The sequence below is a fragment of the Teleopsis dalmanni genome, chromosome 1, assembly GCF_002237135.1.
Source record: "Teleopsis dalmanni isolate 2A chromosome 1, ASM223713v2, whole genome shotgun sequence".
Lineage (NCBI taxonomy): Eukaryota > Metazoa > Arthropoda > Insecta > Diptera > Diopsidae > Teleopsis > Teleopsis dalmanni.
The window spans coordinates 84,858,066-84,878,417 of record NC_051846.1 but is presented as its reverse complement, the minus strand read 5'-3'; the positions used below and the strand labels follow the sequence as shown (position 1 = coordinate 84,878,417).

The following is a 20,352-nucleotide window of genomic DNA, read 5'->3' as shown; positions in this document are numbered from 1 at the left end:
ACTTGAGTGCAAGTAATAGCCTACATGGAGAATGTTAAGAACTACACTAAACCCCCATTTAAAAAAAAATAACCAAACTGACAAATTCATCAAATAAACTATTGTCATTTTAAACTCCATCAGGTCGGCAAGAAAAGGGCCCCATAGACATTTAATCTTCTATTGGCCAAAGATGGCTACAGATACATAAGGTAAAACACAGTCTGCTCATCCTTAAAAGTTTCACAATTACAGCAAAAATCATTATAGGTAGATTATATCGCACTAACTGTATTCCTAATATGCAATGCTCTGTTAAGACTGATTCTGTAGTACTCTCTGCAGCGTTTCTTTAGAGACTTAGATTAAGTAAATTTTTTTTATCTGACAAGTATCTTCACCTATCCAGGATTTTAAACTATCTCTATGTATCACTTTTAACGGTAAACTTAACCGCTGAAAGCAAATTACCAATATTCGAAAAGTGAACTTAAGATTAAGCGACAAGCTAAGTCCCAATTTCTACTTTGGAGACGACAGTAAAAATATCAACTGTGAGATTAGACTTTATTTAGATTCCAATCGTCTCAATTGGGTGTAATCCGATTGAGCAAATCCGAGATCAAGGTTTGAGTAAGAGCATATGTGGTCAATTGAAACAGGGACTGGGCAGAGTACAAAACGATAATTTGCCATATCAATTTTGAATCTGGTGAGAGCGTTGAGTCTGGTTGCCACTAATTTGACTTGCTGTTTTTACAAGGTCTTGTTCGGTAGACGTCATTAGTTTTTGTTTAAGCAACTTTCTGAAGCTAACATTTTCAGTTGTTTGCCTTCAAAAAATAGGATTAGTTCAATATTTTTGCTGTGAAGAAACAAAGCACGGTTCCAGATTGAATACCCCATCTGTTACCATTTAGAGTCCGTTTTAGACCAGTTGGCCTTCCAGCGAAGCTTACAGACCCTGATAAGCCAAGTTAATGACAATCTTAGTTGAGGAAAAGCAAGAATTTTATACTCTCTACTAAAAACGTAACACCTAGATCGAACTCATTGCATTATTATGGCGGAATTAGAGTAAAGCGTTTATAGCGTTAGATCATACCTCGGAAAATTAATCGGAAACTACGATAACAATGTTATCTATATAAACTGTTATTGTACAACGCTGGACCCGGATTGCTTCAACAATTTAAGCATTATTTATCACCCTTTCTACAGAAAAGAAACACTGCCATGTGGCTTACTACCCTTCGAGAAAGAACATTCGATATCGGAGATGATAATTCAAGTTTTAAGTTTTCTTCCATGTTCAGATTTGAGAGGTCAGTGTAAATATTCTTCAAATAATTTTACTTAAAAGTACTTCATGTCTTCTAAAATCAGTTTAACATCAATTTTCGCAAGAAATATATTTTTTAACCATTATGTAAATACTTTAATCTTCTAAAGGCTAGTTAGCAACAGATACTAACCTAGCGCCTACACTAACTAGATGTTGGCAAGATTTTTTTATACATTCAAATTTATTTACTAACATGTAACAAGTTTAATGCACAAACAAACTTTAAGTATAAGGCTGCGAATCCATTACATGCGGATTTTGTCTTGCGTATTCGTACGAACAAATGAAATGCACGTAATCATGTGTGAGTGGTGTAAACTTCTTTGATTAAACAAAATATTTTATTTGAAATTCATTCATATTCGTGCGAAATTGAAGTAATCTAGAAGTAATGAAATAAAGAGGGGTGTGTTGTTTCAAATAATTTTTATATTATAGATGGAAATATGTTTGCAAACATATATTACTTTTAGAAAATGAATTGAGATTCTTTGGTTAGGAAGATGCAAACTTTTTACTTTTATAACACAGTGAATAAAAATCATGTGCCAAAATTAAATGTTTGTTTGACATTTAAAAGTAATTTAATAACAGATTTTCTGCTAAATATATTCTATCTTCACTATCCATTTTGTGTTTAAAATAAACAAAGCAGAACTGTCAGTTCATAAACAAAGCAACCGCAATATGCGACGTATTCGTACGAAAAACATACGTACGTTTTCGAACGCAAAGTAACCGCAGCCTAATACGTATTTGTTTTGAAATATAAAAATATAACGAAACTTTAGCCAGTGTAGACACTTAGTAATTCCATATATTTTCGTGCATATCAACTTTAAAATTAAAATTAATGATTTGTCTGTCAACTGCAGAACTTTAAAATTTTGTGTTTAAAAGCTCCTAAAATTGATTTCGAAATATGTTTGAATAAAGTTTGTTAGAGTAGAGTTAGAGTACCATTATTATAATAATAGTTTATATTACAACTTGTGTGAATGACTCCATTGAGGTGCGAACGCTTGCGAACGAATAAACTTTTGCAGGTACAATTAACTACGAATATTCGTTCGTTTAATTCAATATTTAATCCAATATTCGTTTGGATTAAATTCTAGACATTATATGTTAAATAGAGGCAATTAAAAATTTATTTTTGTCTTTTCAAATTGATATCTGAAATATCTCTACAGATATGTTATATAAAAAATGCAAAAACGCGATGTTGTGAACGTGTTATTATTATTTCTTAACCCTTAATAAATGCTTAAATTTATTTGGTAAATAAAAGCAATAGTTCATAAATATTTTATCAATAACTTCACTAATGGCGATTTCGATTAGTAAACCTGAATTCAATCTAGATTTATTCTCTATCCCTCCAATTTTGTTGCCTAATAGAAATTTTTAGAGTAGTCTAACATTTTTGTAGTAGTATTAGCAGATATTTAAATTTTTCATAAACACATATATCAAATCTAATCACACTTAAACTGTCAAATCATATAAAACAGCTGTTAATTTCTGACAAAATATCTATGGTGTTATAAAGTAATCTTGAGTGTTGTATGTTTTGTCCCAGATTTACCAATTAAAAATATGATTGCACTAAAGTGTATTAAAAGAGCATATCGATTGAAAAATTTAATTCAGGTTTACCAATCGAAAACGCTATATAATTAACTATTATCAAAAAATCAAATTTATTTTTTTTGATGACAACGAGTTTTTGACGAAAAACAAATTTACATTATGAGATTAGAGTTAATCTGCATTTTTAATCTCCACCGTTTACATTATACATTGGAGATTAATTTTGCCGTTTCTCTTGTGTTTTGTTTCGTGTTTGATAAATTTTTGTAAATAAAGCATTTAATCACAATTTTGTACAAAAAAATTGTAATATAAATTCAATAAATAGTTTTGTAACAATAATTTAACAAAATTTCTGTACAAAACTATTATTAAACAAATTTATTAAAATTTTACTTTCTTCGGTATTTTCAAACTTAAAATAGTATAGAATAGACTTTTTCCTCTAAGATCGTAAAAAAAATCTACGATATTAAGACATTTGCAGAGTTGCACAGAAAAATAATTACCACTTCTAAGGAAATTAATCTCGACGAAAAGGAAATAAACTTTTGTATGGGGAATCGGTTATTGTTTAGTTTACTTTTAATCTCACAATGTGAACGCTGTATTATTAAATTAATAAATCAATATTTAATATATTTTACTTATGTTCCATTTTTATTTATAGTTATTATAATTTAAAGTATTTGTAAAAATATTTGTTTTGCCAACACTGCATTTGTTCTGTGGAAGTGATTGGCAACGCTATAACCTGAAAATTATACAATTAAAATTGGAAAGTATGAAAAGCGGTTAGGAAAGTAGAATATAGAGATTTGTGTTTTGCTCTCTATGTATGTCTATATACGTGCAATGAATGTTTAAAAATTAATTTAAAATGTAACTTATAAAATTCTTCTTATAAATAATATTAAGGTAAATAGAGAAAGGTAATTTCACTGCTCAAATTTCAGCGATGAAAATGTGAATTTTGTTACTGAAATCTGAGACGCCATATTTGTTTTCTGCCCTATCTAAATTTTAGGTGAAAGAAGAATGAAAAAACAAAACAATAAACAAAGCGGAAAATATAATTTCCAAATATTTAAGTAATATTATTTAAATTTGTTAATGATTTAAAAGTTTACTTAATGTTATATTAAAATTTCCTGCTAAATTTGTTTCTTTCGTTGCTATTTCACGTTTTTCGGTATAAGTGAGTTAATTACTTTCCCACCAAGCAACAGAGAAAATAATTTTGTGTATCAAGAATTAGTACCTGTGATTAGTTTATTCTATTTTTAAATAATTATGGTATTTATATATATGCAAGTATGTACAAATGTTTTTATTGAAAATGTGTGTCCGCACCAATATATTTTGTCTATCAAATTAATGTTTCATGTGCCTTTCAAAAATAAAAATTATAAATTTAAATATAAAACTGGAAAAAATAATATCTTCAAGTTATATTTATAATAAACCGTAAAGCTAAAACGTATAATCTTTTTGTTACAGAGGCATGAGTGAAGAACTACAACAGCAGAAATGCTCCATGAGCCTTCCTGCATTAACAAAATCGCTGTCAACACTTGCGGCGCATTCGTTAAAGCCTTCTATACCTCAACCATGTGCAGCTCGTACAATTCTATTGACCGCTAAGTCTACCACTCTTCCTGCACAGCATAAACAAGTGGCGGGTCCACTGCAGCAAATTTTACAACAAAAAGAGGACGGACACACACTGAACGAACAGTTCAATTCTGACACAACAAACACAACAACTCCAAATGAATATGCGGAGAGTATATATTCCTATCTTACGGAAACGCATCGACGTTTGCGTTATTCCATAGCCTCAATTGGAAAAATCGGATTTCCTGATAAATTGCTAAGAACCCTTAAATTCTTTACAGAGTAAATATTACCAAATGATGCATAAATATTTGTTTATTAATTAATAATATTTTTTATTTTAGTGGATGTCGGGAGGCATTTAAAGACGCAAAAACTTCGAGCTTACGTTGTCGTATTTTAGCAAGAAGTATGACAAGAACAATGGAATTAATACAAAACATCAGTTACGTTTTTATTGACGAATTTTCCACATGTTCAGAGGAATATTTTTTCTACATGAGTGAATTGGTAGCTTTATATATTTCTTGTAAATTAAATTGCGCCAGAGACTTCAAGGATCACAAAGATATTATCTGTAACAGAATATCAAATACAATACATAGACATCTTATAGTGCCTGATGAAGTATGTAATTCATAATATTCAATACTAAAAGTATTACATTTTACCATATTTTTCTTTCTCTTTTTTATAGGAAGTAACGAAAATGAACTTGCTTCGTATGTTTGTATTTATACCTGATATGTTCGAAGAACGAATGGTAATGACTACGACTATAAAGTAAGAAATGTATACCAAATACCAAATTTTATTTCTGTTTGTAATAAAAATTTTTCTTTCAAAGAAAATTCTTACCTAAACCACCACTAAACTGTACGCAACAAGTAATGTCTGATAAACTCTACATACAATACTTAATTGTATTTCATCAATGGAAACTACTAGAGCAAGATTTAGAGCAGCAAATTCGAGTGCTCAATTATGCTAATTCCTTCATGCGTCCTTCTGGCTCTTTGCGCTTCAATATTCATTACAATTACTACTTACCGCAATATGATGCTTTGCGTACGGCTACGAAGTATATATTAGAAAATTTGAACTACTTTACCGAGCTAAGAAATGTATATGTGAATGAAGTTTTCATATTAAATTACATATTTGACAAATAATCCTTTTTAATTGCAGGCATCCATTAAAGATAATACACCAAATAATCAGGATACCATAGTGAGTTTATAACATTTATAGTAGTACAACTTAGTTGCAATATGCCATGATGTTTAAGTAAAAGGTCTGATATTATAGTAGAGTTGAATACCAGTTGCTGCTTGAATAGTTATTCATTTAAGTTTCAACTGGCTTTCTTAATTCCTTTAATAATTGATAACAAATTGTACTGAGCTAATTTTTATTTTTTATTGCAATTAAGTTACATGTTTAGTTCAATTAAAAAAAATTATATATTTTATAGATTCTTGATTTTGAGGAATTGGTTGACGAATCTACAGATGAATTTAGTTTTGCGGACGTTGTTAATAGTAGTGAAATACCACCAATGAAAAACACCAAACCTGTAAAATCGGAGTATGAGATAGTATATGATACAATAGATTTAACATGTGACAACGGTGTGGATGTGAATAATGAAACAGATTGGTTGCATAAGCTACAACAAAGGGTTTGGATGTTGCAAACAAAACCAGTATGTCCTGCCGCGGTCGAAGTAATAGAAATAAATTCAGATTCCGATGATGAAACGGATTTAGTTAATGTTAATGAACCTGAGTTATTTTCCTTGGATTTTGTTGACTTTATAAATTCTAATGAAAATTGTCCTAATAACTTAGCTGAGGATAATCTTTTTGATGATAATCTGCTATTAGAAAATGTTAATGAAGACTTAAATGAAAAGTTGCTGACCTCGCCGCGTATACATCATTCCAATATTCGAACGTATGCATCTCCGAAAGAAAAAGGAAATATGTTTGAACGAAGCCCAACAGAAAAATGTCCATATTCTGAAAAATTGGATTCTAAAAGAGATATACAAAGTTCAACAGCAAGTGCTACCATACTTAAAAACGATCAAACATTATTAAACAAGGACTCCTATAATCCTGAAACTGATATTTCTTCCGTAGTTCCTAATTCACATGCTAAAACTAATTTCTCCATGCCACGTATTGTGGATAGTTTTTCATACCGCCCTGACAGCTTACATTTGCTAACAACACCATACAGATTTGGGTTACTTGAAGATCAACACAACCAGATTGATGAAGACTTTCCCAATTCAAATAATTTCAAGCATTTTACATATGCTACTCAAAGCGACTCAAATAACCATATATTCTCACAAAATACTAGTCATGATCCCCAAATACCTGTAACAAAAACTGCTCAATTAAGTGTAAGGAATTCCATACCTGCATTAGTTGCCAAATCCGTAAGTTGTTAATAAATAAAATCCTCCATAGAATTTTAAATAAATTATTTTGCAGATAAAGAGTGATGCTGTTAAAAATAATAAAATAAAAAAAGTGAAATTTAATGAAACTCCCCTTGGACCAACTCCTACAAGCTTCAATGTACATAAAGAACCACCAAAACCTGCTATAAATAAATCAATAGTTAATAAACATTATAAGACTACTTGGCAACGTTTTGCGTGCCTATCACCAGCTTCGTCGACATCTTCCTCGTCCACTACGAAGGGTAAAAAAGGTATGATAAAGAAATATTTAATGTTTATTTTGTTTTTCTATTAAATAATAAATATTTACAGAGAGGATCGAGGAGTTGCCGTCATTGTTTAGCAATTATTATGAGACTAAAGCTATAAATATGAACAATTATAATCAGAGAAACGAAAACAATAATAAAAGGATTTTAGATTTGCAAGAAATGAGAAATGATCCAAAACTAAAACAACAGTGTAGAGTTGTTATAGAACGTGATATCAGTTTAGAAAATAAATATAAAATTGGAATTTCATTACCAAAATTCGCACTTATATCTGAACAGAAATGCAATAATTTAATCGACAAAAATAAAAACAAAAATATGTCGCAGAAGCGAGTAGATCTTGCCAAGAACAAAGTAAAAAAACGTGTAAGTGCGGTAAAAAAGAGAAAAATAAAATGTGAAGTAGAAATAAATATAGTAAATTCCGCAAAAAATCTACAAAATGATGAGGAAAAGATAGAAAATATAAATAGAACTAAGTCATTAATTTGCAAAATTGAAAAGACTTCGAATATAGAAAAGATACTGATGAATAGAATTGGTGTAAATAATTTTAATAAAATCAATAATCAGCTGAGTAAAGAAAATGTTGAATGTATGAACCGAAATGCCCCAGAAGACAGTGCAAGCATATTAACTGAGAGCAAAGCAATAGCAGAAAGCTTAAATACGAGAGAAGAAACCGCCGTAAATACGGAACCTATTGATACACATTGTAATGTTATGGCTTCTTCTAAGACAGTGAATGAAATATCGCAAATAAATTCGGAAGAATACGCGAAAAAGCATGAGTTAATAAATAGTATGGAATTATCTACAGAGATTTCGATTGCTGCTTCTAGTCTAACTCTTTTAGCAAATATGGCAGCAACTACAGCACCTCTGTCTTCACATGGAGAACAAAAGCCAACTAATCCTGTTTCGTTGAAAAATGATGAAACCTTAATACCGATTGCAGTGACAGTGCAAGAACCTTTACTAGCATTGTCCTCTACTAAAATCAACTGCGATGAAGTTGATTCATTACCAACGATTGTATACCCTGTAAAGTTCAATGAAACAACAGAGTCAAGAAATAAAGAGGAGCTCCTGAATATTGAAACAACGCCTACCGTCCCACCTTACTTATTTAATGGTGAGAGCAGAGATGTACCTACACCAACTCTACCTACTTTGGCAGAGCATATAGAGAAGGTGCCAAACGAATTTCAAAATGCCATAAATGATAAATCTCCAATTCAAACGTCTGATCATGAAGTTTCATCAACTCAGGAAATACTTCCTGATACATCATACCGCAACCCAAGTGGTATCTTAACAAAGCAAATAGAAATATTTAGTAATGCTGCGATGTTAGTTCAAAACAATCAGGTTGACACAACTCATCATTTGCCAGAATTGAGTCATAATCTACGCAAGCGCACACCGAAAACATACGAAAATATAGAACTGTCCACTACTGAATCAAATGTAAATATGGATATAAGTCCTGCTGCTGTCAAAACACCAGAACAAGGTGTGAATCATATAACATCTAATGGTGGTAGCTCTCCTTCTACTACAACTGCTAACGACGAAATACCAAAAAAGCAAAGGCGTCGTTTGCCGAAAAATTTGAAATTTGGTCATAAAGAATCCAAACGTGAAAATAGTGGTATCAAAACTGGTGATACGTTAACAGGAGCAAAAAAGGTTAAAAATAAAATTTCACCTGATAACATTTTAGACAAAGATGTGTCGTTACCGGAGAGTATAAATTTTGAGAAAAACAGTTATTACTACATAACGAAGGAGGGTGTACGCATAAAAATTATAACTAAAAAAGGAAAAGCGTTCAAAGGATATACCAGGCGCAAGAAAAAGTGACAAGACGTACATTTTGTTAATAGAAAACTATCGACCTTACTGAAAGCCCCACACCCGCGTCAACTTAAGATTTTAAGTTAAGATTTTAATGCTCATTAGTCTTACGGTCAATCGTTTTATTTCATGTTTTTTTTAGCTAAATATGTTTCTCATATATTATTTTGGTCTTTATATATACATATGTGTTTATGTTCGATACTACTGCCAAAAGTTATATATTATAAACACATGTAAGTAAAGTTATATGTACGTATATATTTTATGTTAGTAAAATAATAGGCCAGTTTGTTATGTGTAAGATAAGAACTGTTAAAATTAATCAAAGGTAACTTACGAAAGTATACAATACTTCTACAATTGCCTTTCTTAGTTAATCACTTAAGTTTATGTATTAAAAAATTACCTTCTATGTGCAAATATTTTAGCGAAACATGTTTAAGTATTTTCAAACTATACATATATAAAGAACTATTCTGAAGAATATTTATTAAATAAATTTAGATTTTAGGAATTAATTATTTCTTTTTAAACATTAGATCAAATATAAGCTAATTATGTGTTCGAAACTATTTTACTGTTAAAAAAGAATATTAACTTAATACGTTAAATTTAAATTAAGAAATTTTTATTTTAAATATATATTTTTTATATATATACATGCATGTCGTGTACCCATGCACCTGCGGACATCGTATCTATATTAAACATAAAGTTTTATAAAAACAATTAATATATTTTAATTCATAAAATAAAACACTGTTTGTGTATATCAAATGATTATATATATGTAACTAGTAACAGTTATCGTGATAATTTAAAATTACAATATTTAAAATAAAACATTTCGGATTCCTTAACTAATGTAAATCAAAAATATTTGTTTAAATTATTAATTAAATTAAGAAAACATTTGGAATTACTAATCTATAGTAAATACTTCGTCGTGTTTAATTTGTTATTGGTGTTTCCTGAGTAAGTTAGTGTTCTTTATATATAAATATATATATACAGACGGTACGACAGCGACGTGAGTTGCAATAGGAGTCGATGTCTAGTAACTTTCGGCATAAAACCAAGATGCTATCGGTTTGGTTTAGGTGGAGCTTTTCTGCATCTGTATTTTTAAATTTGTTGTTAATTTCAGAAATTTTACAAAGTTAAATATATTTACATGTTTTTTTTTCATTTAAACTGCACGAATAATGTAATAGATTGAGGATGCAATGGAAAAATTAACTCACACTATGTTATATATGTATAAATATGTGAACATCAAACGACACTATCTAGTTTACAGGGTAATAAATTATATATGACTATAATTTATATTTAAATATATTGAAGCAATAGTTTTTTAATAATAGTTTGTTTCCATCCTCTCACAAATGCTTTAAATTGGAATTATGTGCGTTTTTAAATTAAAGTTAATGTTTTTTCTTAAATTAGTTGTCCTTTTTAACCACGTCATCTTGAACAGTTTGAGCTGTTGCTGTTTCCTACCAAATAAAGAAATATTAATTAAATTTTAAATGCTTTTAAGTTGATAGGCTTTAGTACCCCATCCGTTGTTTTTGCCGTTTCATCATTTTCATTAGCAGGCGTCAGTTCGTTTTTCTTCTTACCAAAAGCGCACACATTGCCCTTGCATTCAAAGGGAAATTCTGGTGCATTTTTAATTTTTCCATTTTCGTCTTTCTTAGCCCATGGATTCCAGTAACGTAACATAATTGGTTGTATGAATCTGTGCCATATATAGAGCAGAACTGGTATGATGAAGCAAGGTACGCAAACCATTGTAAGTCGTTTGGTAGATCTGAAAGTCGATTTGGAGTTGTTAATTTTCTTATCAATTTTATAACTGAAGCGCGGAAAAAAATTACCTCTAGTGTTGTCAAGAAATTTAATATTTAATTTAATTTTTCTAGTTTAAAATACAAGTTTTTCCCTCAATGACTTGAGAAATTTTTTTTATACATAATGAATAAATTAATTTCTGACAGCAATTTTTCTTATCATGTTTCATTCCATTTGTTTCAGGCTACTGCAAACGCAGGGTTGTTTCTATTGCTTCTGACGTTTTCAACAAGAAACAGCTGTGATTATTAAAAATTTAAACGAATTTTCAGAGCTTGCTAAAATTGTTTTTATATCTACTACAAATGTTGGAAAAAGTAAAGCATGTTATTTTGGTTCTATCTGGTAAAGGTGGAGTTGGTAAATCTACTGTAAGCACACAATTAGCTTTGACATTCCGCGAACATGGACATAAAGTAAGTGCGACGATTAAGTATTTCATCACACATTTGAAAGGTGCACAATTCATATAAGGATCTTTAATATATTCCTATATCTATTATTAGGTTGGACTACTGGATATTGATTTATGTGGACCTAGTGTCCCGTATTTGTTAGGTTTAGAAGGAAAAGAAATTTATCAATGTGAAGAGGGCTGGGTGCCAATATACACAGATGAGAGTAAAACTCTAGCTGTGATGTCTATTGGATTTTTGCTGAAAAATCGCAACGATCCAGTGATATGGCGAGGTCCAAAAAAAACTATGATGATCCGGCAATTCCTAACAGACGTAAAATGGGATGAATTGGATTATTTGATAATTGACACGCCGCCTGGTACATCTGACGAGCATATAACTATTATGGAGTGCATGCGTGAGGTGAAGTGCGATGGAGCAATTATAGTTACTACGCCTCAATGTGTAGCTTTAGATGATGTTCGAAAGCAAATAACATTTTGCAAAAAAACTGGAATTAATATTTTAGGCATTTTAGAAAATATGAGCGGGTAAATATGGAGCTAATTACAGCATTCCTATTAAATCAAAATTTAATTTCTTATTCGTTTATTTTGTAGTTTTGTGTGTCCACATTGTACATCATGTACAAATATTTTTTCATCCAATGGCGGTATTGAGCTGGCAAAATTAGTTGGTGTACCACATTTAGGCACATTACCCATTGACCCTCGCGTTGGAGTGCTCCGCGGAACGACACAAGCAGTGGTTTCAGAATTACCTGATTCGTCATCGGCAGATGCTTTTAATTTGTTAGTAAAAAAAATAACCGTTGAACGCGTTTAATTTAATTTTCACATTAATTCCATTTTTTGTATTAATAACTTCTATATAAATATAAAAAATATTTTTGTCAATGTGATGTTGAAATAATTAAATTTTATCCAATTAATATAAAAAATTAAACATTCAAGTGGAACCAAATTCGCAACAAAATGATATAGCTAATTGTTTGTGGAATGCGTGCCTGTAGTATTTACAAAAATTGAGAATCCTAAATTCTATAAATTTTACTTTATTAAGATGGAGCACATATACGCTTAAAAGTATAGCCAAAGAATTTTGTATTAGTTTAGGGGTTTATCAAGTATTTTAATAAAATAATTTCCAAGTTTGTCGGAGAATTGATCAAAACAAAAATCAATTGTACTAGCAGCCAACTTATGGAAACGTATTGATATAGCGATATAGCGAGTGATGCGATTGTTTATTGTTCAATTCGAAGAACCATAATTCATAATAGAGATTGTTGTTTACCTGTAGTGTATACATCTTATTTTTACACTACATACAATTAGTCGTGTCCATTTATGACTTTGTCACAGTAGAATACTTTCTTATCTTTATGTATTCGGTAAATGTTAGATGTATGGTTCATATACTTCTTCAATCAAAAAAGGCAAATTTCGATTGTAATCATTTATAGTCTTTTTTTACTCAATCAAAAATACGACAGTTAACTTAGTTTATTGTTAAATATGTATATCCTTCAAACACTTTTCTTGGAGAGACTTAGTAGCAGAGAAAAAGTAAGACAGTTAGAAACACAAATGAAAACAGTAGATCATATCTAATAGATCAAAAGTTAAGACAAGAAATTGTAAAAGTAACGCCATAGATTGTTAAGAATATACCCTATTTCCATATTCATGATGTGGCTGACATAGATCGAGTTAGTCTGCAAAGTATAATTCCAAATACATTGCATATAAAATACATGGATGTAAGGTGCATTTAGTGTTTTTTTTTTTCAAAGACAACAGCTTTTATTAATTGTGATTATCGCGTGGACATTATATATATATGTTTACTCTCCGGTAGAAATGATCAAAGTTTTAATTTCGTAAAATTGCTATTGTCGCCGTGATCTAAAGATATTTTCAAGTAAGGTAAGACGACCGGTACTTGGGCATCTGTGCAGATGAGTGTTTCCAAATATAGGACTAATATAGTCATTTGTTCTTCAATATGCACAGTTAACTATTGTCTAATTTTGAATAATTATAAGCTTGGTATGTACTGGAGCAATGGTTAAATTCGTAAAAAACATATTCTGTTCGAAACTTTGATGCTCCTGCAGATTATAACTATATTTAGTAGCTGAATTACACTGATGACTGTGTTCAGTACAGGCATTGCGAAGTCAATAGTGCACCTGGTTAGGAAGTTCTGCTAATTTTTCATTGCATTTAAAAATAAGGACTTGCATTATAGTTTGACTACAAAAACTATACATATGTGTATGTAAACATATTCAGGCCTATTCTGAATACTCCCAGGGAACAAAACTCCCTATTCCCACGCAGTTCCCGAACACACAACTCCCTTATTCTGAATTGCCTGGGAGACAGGAGTTCTGGGAACAACAGTTTCAAATTTGTTTTGTTAAATTTTGGCAACCATGCCACTTTTTAATGACGAAAAGTGAGAAAATGAGCAAAACAAAGAAAAGAATTGCGTTTCATATGTTGATTTAAATTATTAGAAATATATATAAATAATTTTATAAGTGATTAATGAAAAACTTTTATTTTAATGAGAAAAATAAACATATAAAAAGAATTGTGCAGTTGTTGGTGTTCTTATATAAAAAATTTTCAAAAACTTTAAAAATGCATTCAATTACATTTCGAATATTAGCGGAGGATTTGGCTCAAGAACACGAGCAAGAAATTTTGCAACATAGGATCAACAGAGGATTTGAGCTGCCTAATTTCTTGCAAGTACAAATGTAAATTTAATTTGGTATTAAAATAAATTTTTTTTTTATTATAGATTTCAAAAATATTACAGAGTAAATAAACCAGCGTTTATTTACCTGTTAGAGGAACTTACTGAGGAACTACAGCCAGCAAAGAAGCAGTTTGAGCAACGTCTTCTTTGCTCGCCTTATGGAAACCGCGAGCGACATCTGCATTAGTTTCCATTAACTGCAACAGGATTTTCAATTGCATTTTATTCGCGTTTTTAGCCCTGTGTAAATATCACATTTAAATATTGTTACGATTATTCCCACGCTTCGTTCAATATCACTGGATCCTGATAATTGATTTATGTTAAACTTGTATTAATTATAACCGTTACTTATATTTTAAAACACACACGCTTTATTCCTCAAAAATCACCAACAACATTTCAAAACTTATTTCCTAACTAACTGACATAATTCAAAATTATCTCAGTTAACTTCAATCGAATTGTATCTTCGCAACAATATATTCGCAAAATTAATTATTATTGGTTACTTACATGTTAAATTTAACTCTTTTCTAAATTTTTAACTTTTTTTTAACTAATAAAAAAAACAACCTTACGTTGTGATAGCAATTCTTCAATGTCTTTATTTTCAAACATTCACTGCTTTTATACAAAACTTACTTAAATTATAATTTAATTTTTTTATATAATTGGGATAGAAATGTCCTTCATGCTTCAATTAATGAACTAATAATAGTTTATACCTGTGCAGATCTTATATGGCGTTTACATTGGCCGAAAATGGCTCATTTTGAATGAGCCATTTGAAAGTGTTTACATTCGTTGTATTTCATTTGTTCTCATTTCAACAGCTGATTTTTCAACTTGCATGTTGATTTGATTTTTGGCCTGTGCCAAAAAAATTTTGCATGAAGGTCAAATATGCCTTCAAACCTTACATTAGAAACTTAAAACATATTTTTAACTTCGATTAATTACTTTTTGAGAAGTAAAAGTTCTAAAAAGCAGTGCATCGTTTTCAAGAAAATGCAACCACCAAACATTTGTTTACCTTTTTTTGTAAATATGTTAAAAACAGCTTTCTCAAACTGTCAAAATGCCATGAAAAGCTTTCATTTAGGGTGTGTTCAATGTAATCCTTTGCATTTGGAACGTATGTGGAATGCATTCGAACGTCATTCATACAGAATGTGAGAAAATTGCTCATTTTTGTGCTTGAAATTTTATATGCAAGAATGAGCCATTCGACACTCATTTTCGATTTTTGACCAAAATGAGCCATTTTCGGTCAATGTAAACGCCGTATTACAGTAAAAAAGAAGCAATGTTTTACCTGTACATAATTGCAGTTTATTTTAACTTATTCTAGGAATCCATTTATTTCAGAATTTGGTTTCCTTTCATTTTTCTATTGTTTTAAAAACAATAGTTATGAATAAAATAAATAAATAAAAATTTAAATATTTCAAATTTGTTATACTTTTATTAAAATAGTAATTTTAATAAAATATATTAAATGAAAATTTTGTTATATTAAATTTATTAAAATAATTTTATTAAAATATATTCGGAAAACTAATCAAAAAATAAAACTTTGAAAATATTAAATTTATTGTAATAATTTTATTATAATAATAATTTTATTAAAATATATTCAAAAATCTGATCATTTTAAGTTACTTTTATATTAAATTAAACCATTTTTAATACTTTTTTAACTTGTGTTCCCAACAATTTGGTAGGGAAAGAATTTGTGCAAAATTGGGAAAAACTCCCATTCCCATGCGATTCAGAATAGCAAAATTGGGAACAGGGAACAAAACTCCCATTCCCAATTTATTCAGAATAGCAAACTTGGGAACAGGGAACAAACTCCCATTCCCATGCGATTCAAAATATGCCTGATTGTCTAATATCATTACTTTTATTATTTATTATTATATGACATGCAGTTATATGAGTTATATACTAATTTATAATATGCAGCATCCTCGATTGAGTTCTCTTAACTGAAATTTATCTTATCTTTATCCTATTTTTTAGTTTCGTTGGCTTAAAAAGAGTTTAATTTTTAGATTTGTTGTACAAAGCTAACCTATTTTTTCTCAACAATTAAGTAAGACTGACTATATATATTTTCTTTCTATACTATATGAATATATAAACTATATTAATTTACATCGTACTAAGATATAAGATATGAAGATTGTGTAATATTATTTAGTTAGGATTCTTAACATTTCCCAGTTACTTACCTAGGTAGATAGGTAAGTAGTTGTTCGAATCAGATCTTATATAGACTATATAGTTACGTAGCGATGTCAGATAAAAGTCCTTTAACGTAGTTTATAAAAGTACATATTATTTAAAGATGTATATGTCATAAGCGATTTTATAAAGATATAGTTGACTTCAATATATGGGAGAAAATTCAGCCTCTCAAAACTATTAAAGATAAAATAATTATTTTCCCAAAATAAACTTATTTTTCTTTTTCAATTTTAAAATTATTTATTGAATCTTTCATTTAGAAACTAACAATAAGTGGATCAAATCTTAAAATTAAATTTATTTTTTCCTTAGGACATTGTTTTGAAAAACTATTGAGACATTAAATAATTTGAAATAAAATTAAATTAAAATCAAACAAATCAAATTAAAAAACAAAAATTAGATTTAATTTAATCAAATAAAAATTTATAAAAGTTTAAATCAAATAAAAACTAAGTAAAGTAACGTTTGTGACCTTTGTGATCTAACTTTTAAAGGTACTGACGGCTAGATCGAGCAGCTTCTTCTATTACTGTTGGTACGCTCAAGTCTCTATGAAGGTTAACATTTTTTATAAACCATGGTGGACCTGTTTATTTTCAACCCAGACAAAATAAATTTATAAAAAAAAATTTTCAGTCAGCGAGATTAGATTTAATTAGATTAGATTTCCAGTTTATATTATGTTCTACATTAATATGAAATTTTATTATTTTATAATAAAATTTCTTTACCATGAGGGAGCTAGAATGAAATACTGTAATTTATTTTTGACGTGCGATTTCTTGTTTGTCCTGTATTTGTGCTGGAGACGTAGGACAACCGGGTAGTATCCGGTTACAATAGTGCTTAGCGTTCTATAGTCTCTTTTTTTTGATGAAAATGAAACAACGAATTTAAAAGTTTGTTTGTAACTTTATTTTTTCTCCTTGGGCTTAGGTGATTTTTACTTTATCATTTATATTCAAATGTCTATAAAGTATATAATATATATTCTTTTTTTTGCGTTTTTTATTTTGTGTGGTTTTTATTTATAAATTATTTATGTATAATCTAATAAATTTCTTATTTTTTAGTAATAATAATTCATATATAAATTTTTTAATAATAATAATAGTTCTTGTTTTTTATTTGATAATAATAATAATGATAATTATATTTTAATAATTATTTGGATTAAGGTTTCGTTCTCTTTTAATTGTTTGCTTTTACTAACTTTTTTTTTGTATTTTCAATATACTCTTATATGAATACATATATAAATACAATAACAAATATATATTGATGTATATGTATTTATATATGTATTTATACATAAATATGCAAATAAGTTTGTTCACTTTAATTAAGTAAACAATATATTTTGTTTAAATTTTTATATATTAATGTTCAGATATTTTATATCGTATTATTTTATAAGTTTATTTTAATTATTTTGCAGCAAAAATTTATTTATGGTTTTTTTTTAAATTTTATTCAAACGATTACTAAATTATTTTCGATACTTAAAAAAACTTTCATGTGTAACAAATTATTTTTTATGAAATATTTTTATACTTAATATTTTTTAATATTTTTTATTTATTCTTTTTTAAAGGATAATTTTTAAATATATGTATTTTAAAATATTTTATATATAATTTAAATATACATTTTTATATATATTCTTTATCAATAAATAATAATAATAATGTTTATGTATATATATATTTTAAGGTTTCTTTGCTATCGAATTCCCTAGCATTCGATAGGCAAAATTTGTTAAAATATTTATAAGTCGGTGTATGCTTTCATCCTTTGTTTGAGCACATGACGCACTCGCATTAATTCGTTATGTATTTTTACACTGTAGGTTTGTTTGCTATTTAATTTATAATTATATATATATATATATACTTGTGACTTTGTTATATATATTACTACTACGTATTCCCTATGAATTTTATTTAGTTTAAAGTGTTTTTCTATATGTTAAGACATAAATTAAAATGTATGCAAAATTTATTAAGTTTTTGCTTTGAGTTACTGCGATGATAATGAGCTCCTAAGCGGGCAGATAGGATTCTATATAGTATAGTCTGATAATAATTAATTAAAGCAAGGTATTATCTAATGAGTATGAATATAATTTTTGCTCTTATATTAAATAAATTTAACTAATTTAAACCAATTCATTTACAATTCATGATTAATAAATATTACGCTTTCGACTCCAGATTTTCGTTTTAAATACTTTTTTGATAATAGAAACAAAATTTTTGTCGAAAATAGGCACCTCAAAGGAAAATTGTGCAAAAACACTTACACAAAATTGCAATTTGTTGAGTTTTAAAATATTAATTTGATATAATATTATTATAAAAAAAAAAAATAATATACATATATTATAACATAAAGAAAAGTTTAACGTCAAATTAATTTTTAATTTTGAATAAAAAAAAAAATATATAAATAGATTTTATTTTTTATTTATACTTTGATTGTTGAAGGACAGTATTAATCAAAATAAAAAGAATTAAGATAAAATAAAAAAAAAAACAACTAAAAACATTTATTAAAAATTAAATGTGCTTGGATACTGAAAAATAAATTTTAAATATTTTTTCAAATGGCTTTAACTATAAAAAAGTAATGAAATTATTTGAATTAATAAAAAATTATTAATTATTATTAAAAAATATAAAAAAATAAATATCATTTAATGTAATATGTTATTTTCTTTAAATGGTTTTAATTTTAAAAAAGTAATGAAATTATTTGGATTATTGAAAAATTAATAATTAAAAAAAATTAAAAAAATATTAAAAAAAAATATTATATAATAACAAATAATATAATACGTTATATTCTTTAAATGGCTTTAACTTCAAAAAAGTAATGAAATTATTTGAATTATTAAAAAATTAATGATTATAAAAAAATTAAAAAAAATTAATATTTTAGCTTCATTTTGACAATAATTGCTATTTTTTAAAATTTAATTGTGCAAAACTATTAAACTTTAATATTTTTTTTTATTAGTTAAGAATATTAAAATTTTTTTTCTAAATAATTTACTTCGTGAACTAAAATATTAAGAACAAAATAAAATAACGATATTTAAATTTATTTTTATTATATAAATTTGAACGTGAATTTTAAACTTTTTTTACATATTACCCGTTCTATGTTATATTAAATGCTTTTAAAATTTTAAAAATTAAAATTTAATAATGAAACTATTATGATTACAAAAAAATAAATAAGATACGCTTTAATGTCGGCATAAAATATTAACAGTTTATTACATATAAGTTAGTACATATGATTTTCTATATATTTCTATAATTATATGTAAATATTTTCTTAAGCTGATATGGTTAATCTATGTATAATAGATAACGTTATTACGAGATTTATTTAGAAACATATAAATAGCATAAGCTACTAAATATTTGATACAAAATAATAAATAACAATAAAATTACAAATGAATACAAAATTAAAAAGAATTATTAGTGTAAAACCAAATATAGAAAATAATATTTTTTATTATTCTATATATAGCATATATATTAAATTATACGAAACGAGTAAAGCTGTCATTATTTTTAAATTAAAATTTACTTTTTAAATTGGAAATTTAAATTTTTATAGTTTATCTGATTCTAAGAAATTGTTTGCGGATTATAAAGAATATAATATATGTATTCGCATATATAGAATTTATAACATTTATTTATAAACATAACAAGTCTTTAGTTACAGAAATTAAATTATTTAATTTGATGAAATTTATGTTAAAAAGCAGTTTTCATTTAATTTAAATTTAAATTTAAAAACAATTAAATAAAATTTAGTTTTTATTATATTTAAGTAAAAAATAATTTATATTTAGCTGTATTTCATTAACAATTTAAAGCA

General features: G+C 27.6%; 3 protein-coding genes across 4 annotated transcripts; 2 read left to right on the top strand and 1 right to left on the bottom strand.

Annotated features, from left to right (window-relative positions):
* Positions 1-3,708: 3,708 nt before the first annotated feature.
* Positions 3,709-9,597, top strand: LOC119668639. 2 transcript variants are annotated; one of them, XM_038078215.1, is made up of 9 exons: positions 3,709-3,835; positions 4,418-4,816; positions 4,879-5,161; positions 5,232-5,317; positions 5,382-5,658; positions 5,723-5,764; positions 6,009-6,983; positions 7,039-7,261; positions 7,323-9,597. In XM_038078215.1, the coding sequence occupies exons 2-9, from the start codon at positions 4,422-4,424 to the stop codon at positions 9,146-9,148; spliced, it is 4,107 nt and encodes a 1,368-aa protein (XP_037934143.1). In that variant the 5' UTR covers positions 3,709-3,835; positions 4,418-4,421; the 3' UTR covers positions 9,149-9,597. The 2 variants fall into 2 exon arrangements, with proteins under 2 accessions (XP_037934143.1, XP_037934144.1); XM_038078216.1 differs by having other exon boundaries at positions 3,709-3,849.
* Positions 9,598-10,578: 981 nt separating this feature from the next.
* On the bottom strand, positions 10,579-11,121 carry LOC119668638 (UPF0729 protein CG18508). Its single transcript, XM_038078214.1, has 3 exons — positions 11,029-11,121; positions 10,706-10,961; positions 10,579-10,644 (listed from the first exon to the last, which is right to left on the bottom strand). Exons 2-3 carry the CDS (start codon positions 10,940-10,942, stop codon positions 10,591-10,593), a joined length of 291 nt encoding a protein of 96 aa, XP_037934142.1. The 5' UTR covers positions 10,943-10,961; positions 11,029-11,121; the 3' UTR covers positions 10,579-10,590.
* A 145-nt stretch (positions 11,122-11,266) lies between these two features.
* Positions 11,267-12,262, top strand: LOC119668637 (cytosolic Fe-S cluster assembly factor NUBP2 homolog). The gene is made up of 3 exons (XM_038078213.1): positions 11,267-11,418; positions 11,509-11,951; positions 12,021-12,262. Exons 1-3 carry the CDS (start codon positions 11,308-11,310, stop codon positions 12,244-12,246), a joined length of 780 nt encoding a protein of 259 aa, XP_037934141.1. The 5' UTR covers positions 11,267-11,307; the 3' UTR covers positions 12,247-12,262.
* Positions 12,263-20,352: the final 8,090 nt, after the last annotated feature.

Excerpts from the sequence above, each read along its gene's own strand:
- LOC119668639 (XM_038078215.1), top strand. The coding sequence starts at position 4,422 with ATGAGTGAAGAACTACAACAGCAGAAATGCTCCATGAGCCTTCCTGCA. Across the intron at positions 4,817-4,878 it reads ACCCTTAAATTCTTTACAGA|TGGATGTCGGGAGGCATTTA; the intron begins GTAAATATTACC and ends TTTTTATTTTAG. Across the intron at positions 5,765-6,008 it reads CAAATAATCAGGATACCATA|ATTCTTGATTTTGAGGAATT; the intron begins GTGAGTTTATAA and ends TATATTTTATAG.
- LOC119668638 (XM_038078214.1), bottom strand. The coding sequence starts at position 10,942 with ATGGTTTGCGTACCTTGCTTCATCATACCAGTTCTGCTCTATATATGG. Across the intron at positions 10,645-10,705 it reads CGGCAAAAACAACGGATGGG|GAAACAGCAACAGCTCAAAC; the intron begins GTACTAAAGCCT and ends TTTATTTGGTAG.
- LOC119668637 (XM_038078213.1), top strand. The coding sequence starts at position 11,308 with ATGTTGGAAAAAGTAAAGCATGTTATTTTGGTTCTATCTGGTAAAGGT. Across the intron at positions 11,419-11,508 it reads TCCGCGAACATGGACATAAA|GTTGGACTACTGGATATTGA; the intron begins GTAAGTGCGACG and ends ATCTATTATTAG. Across the intron at positions 11,952-12,020 it reads ATTTTAGAAAATATGAGCGG|TTTTGTGTGTCCACATTGTA; the intron begins GTAAATATGGAG and ends TTTATTTTGTAG.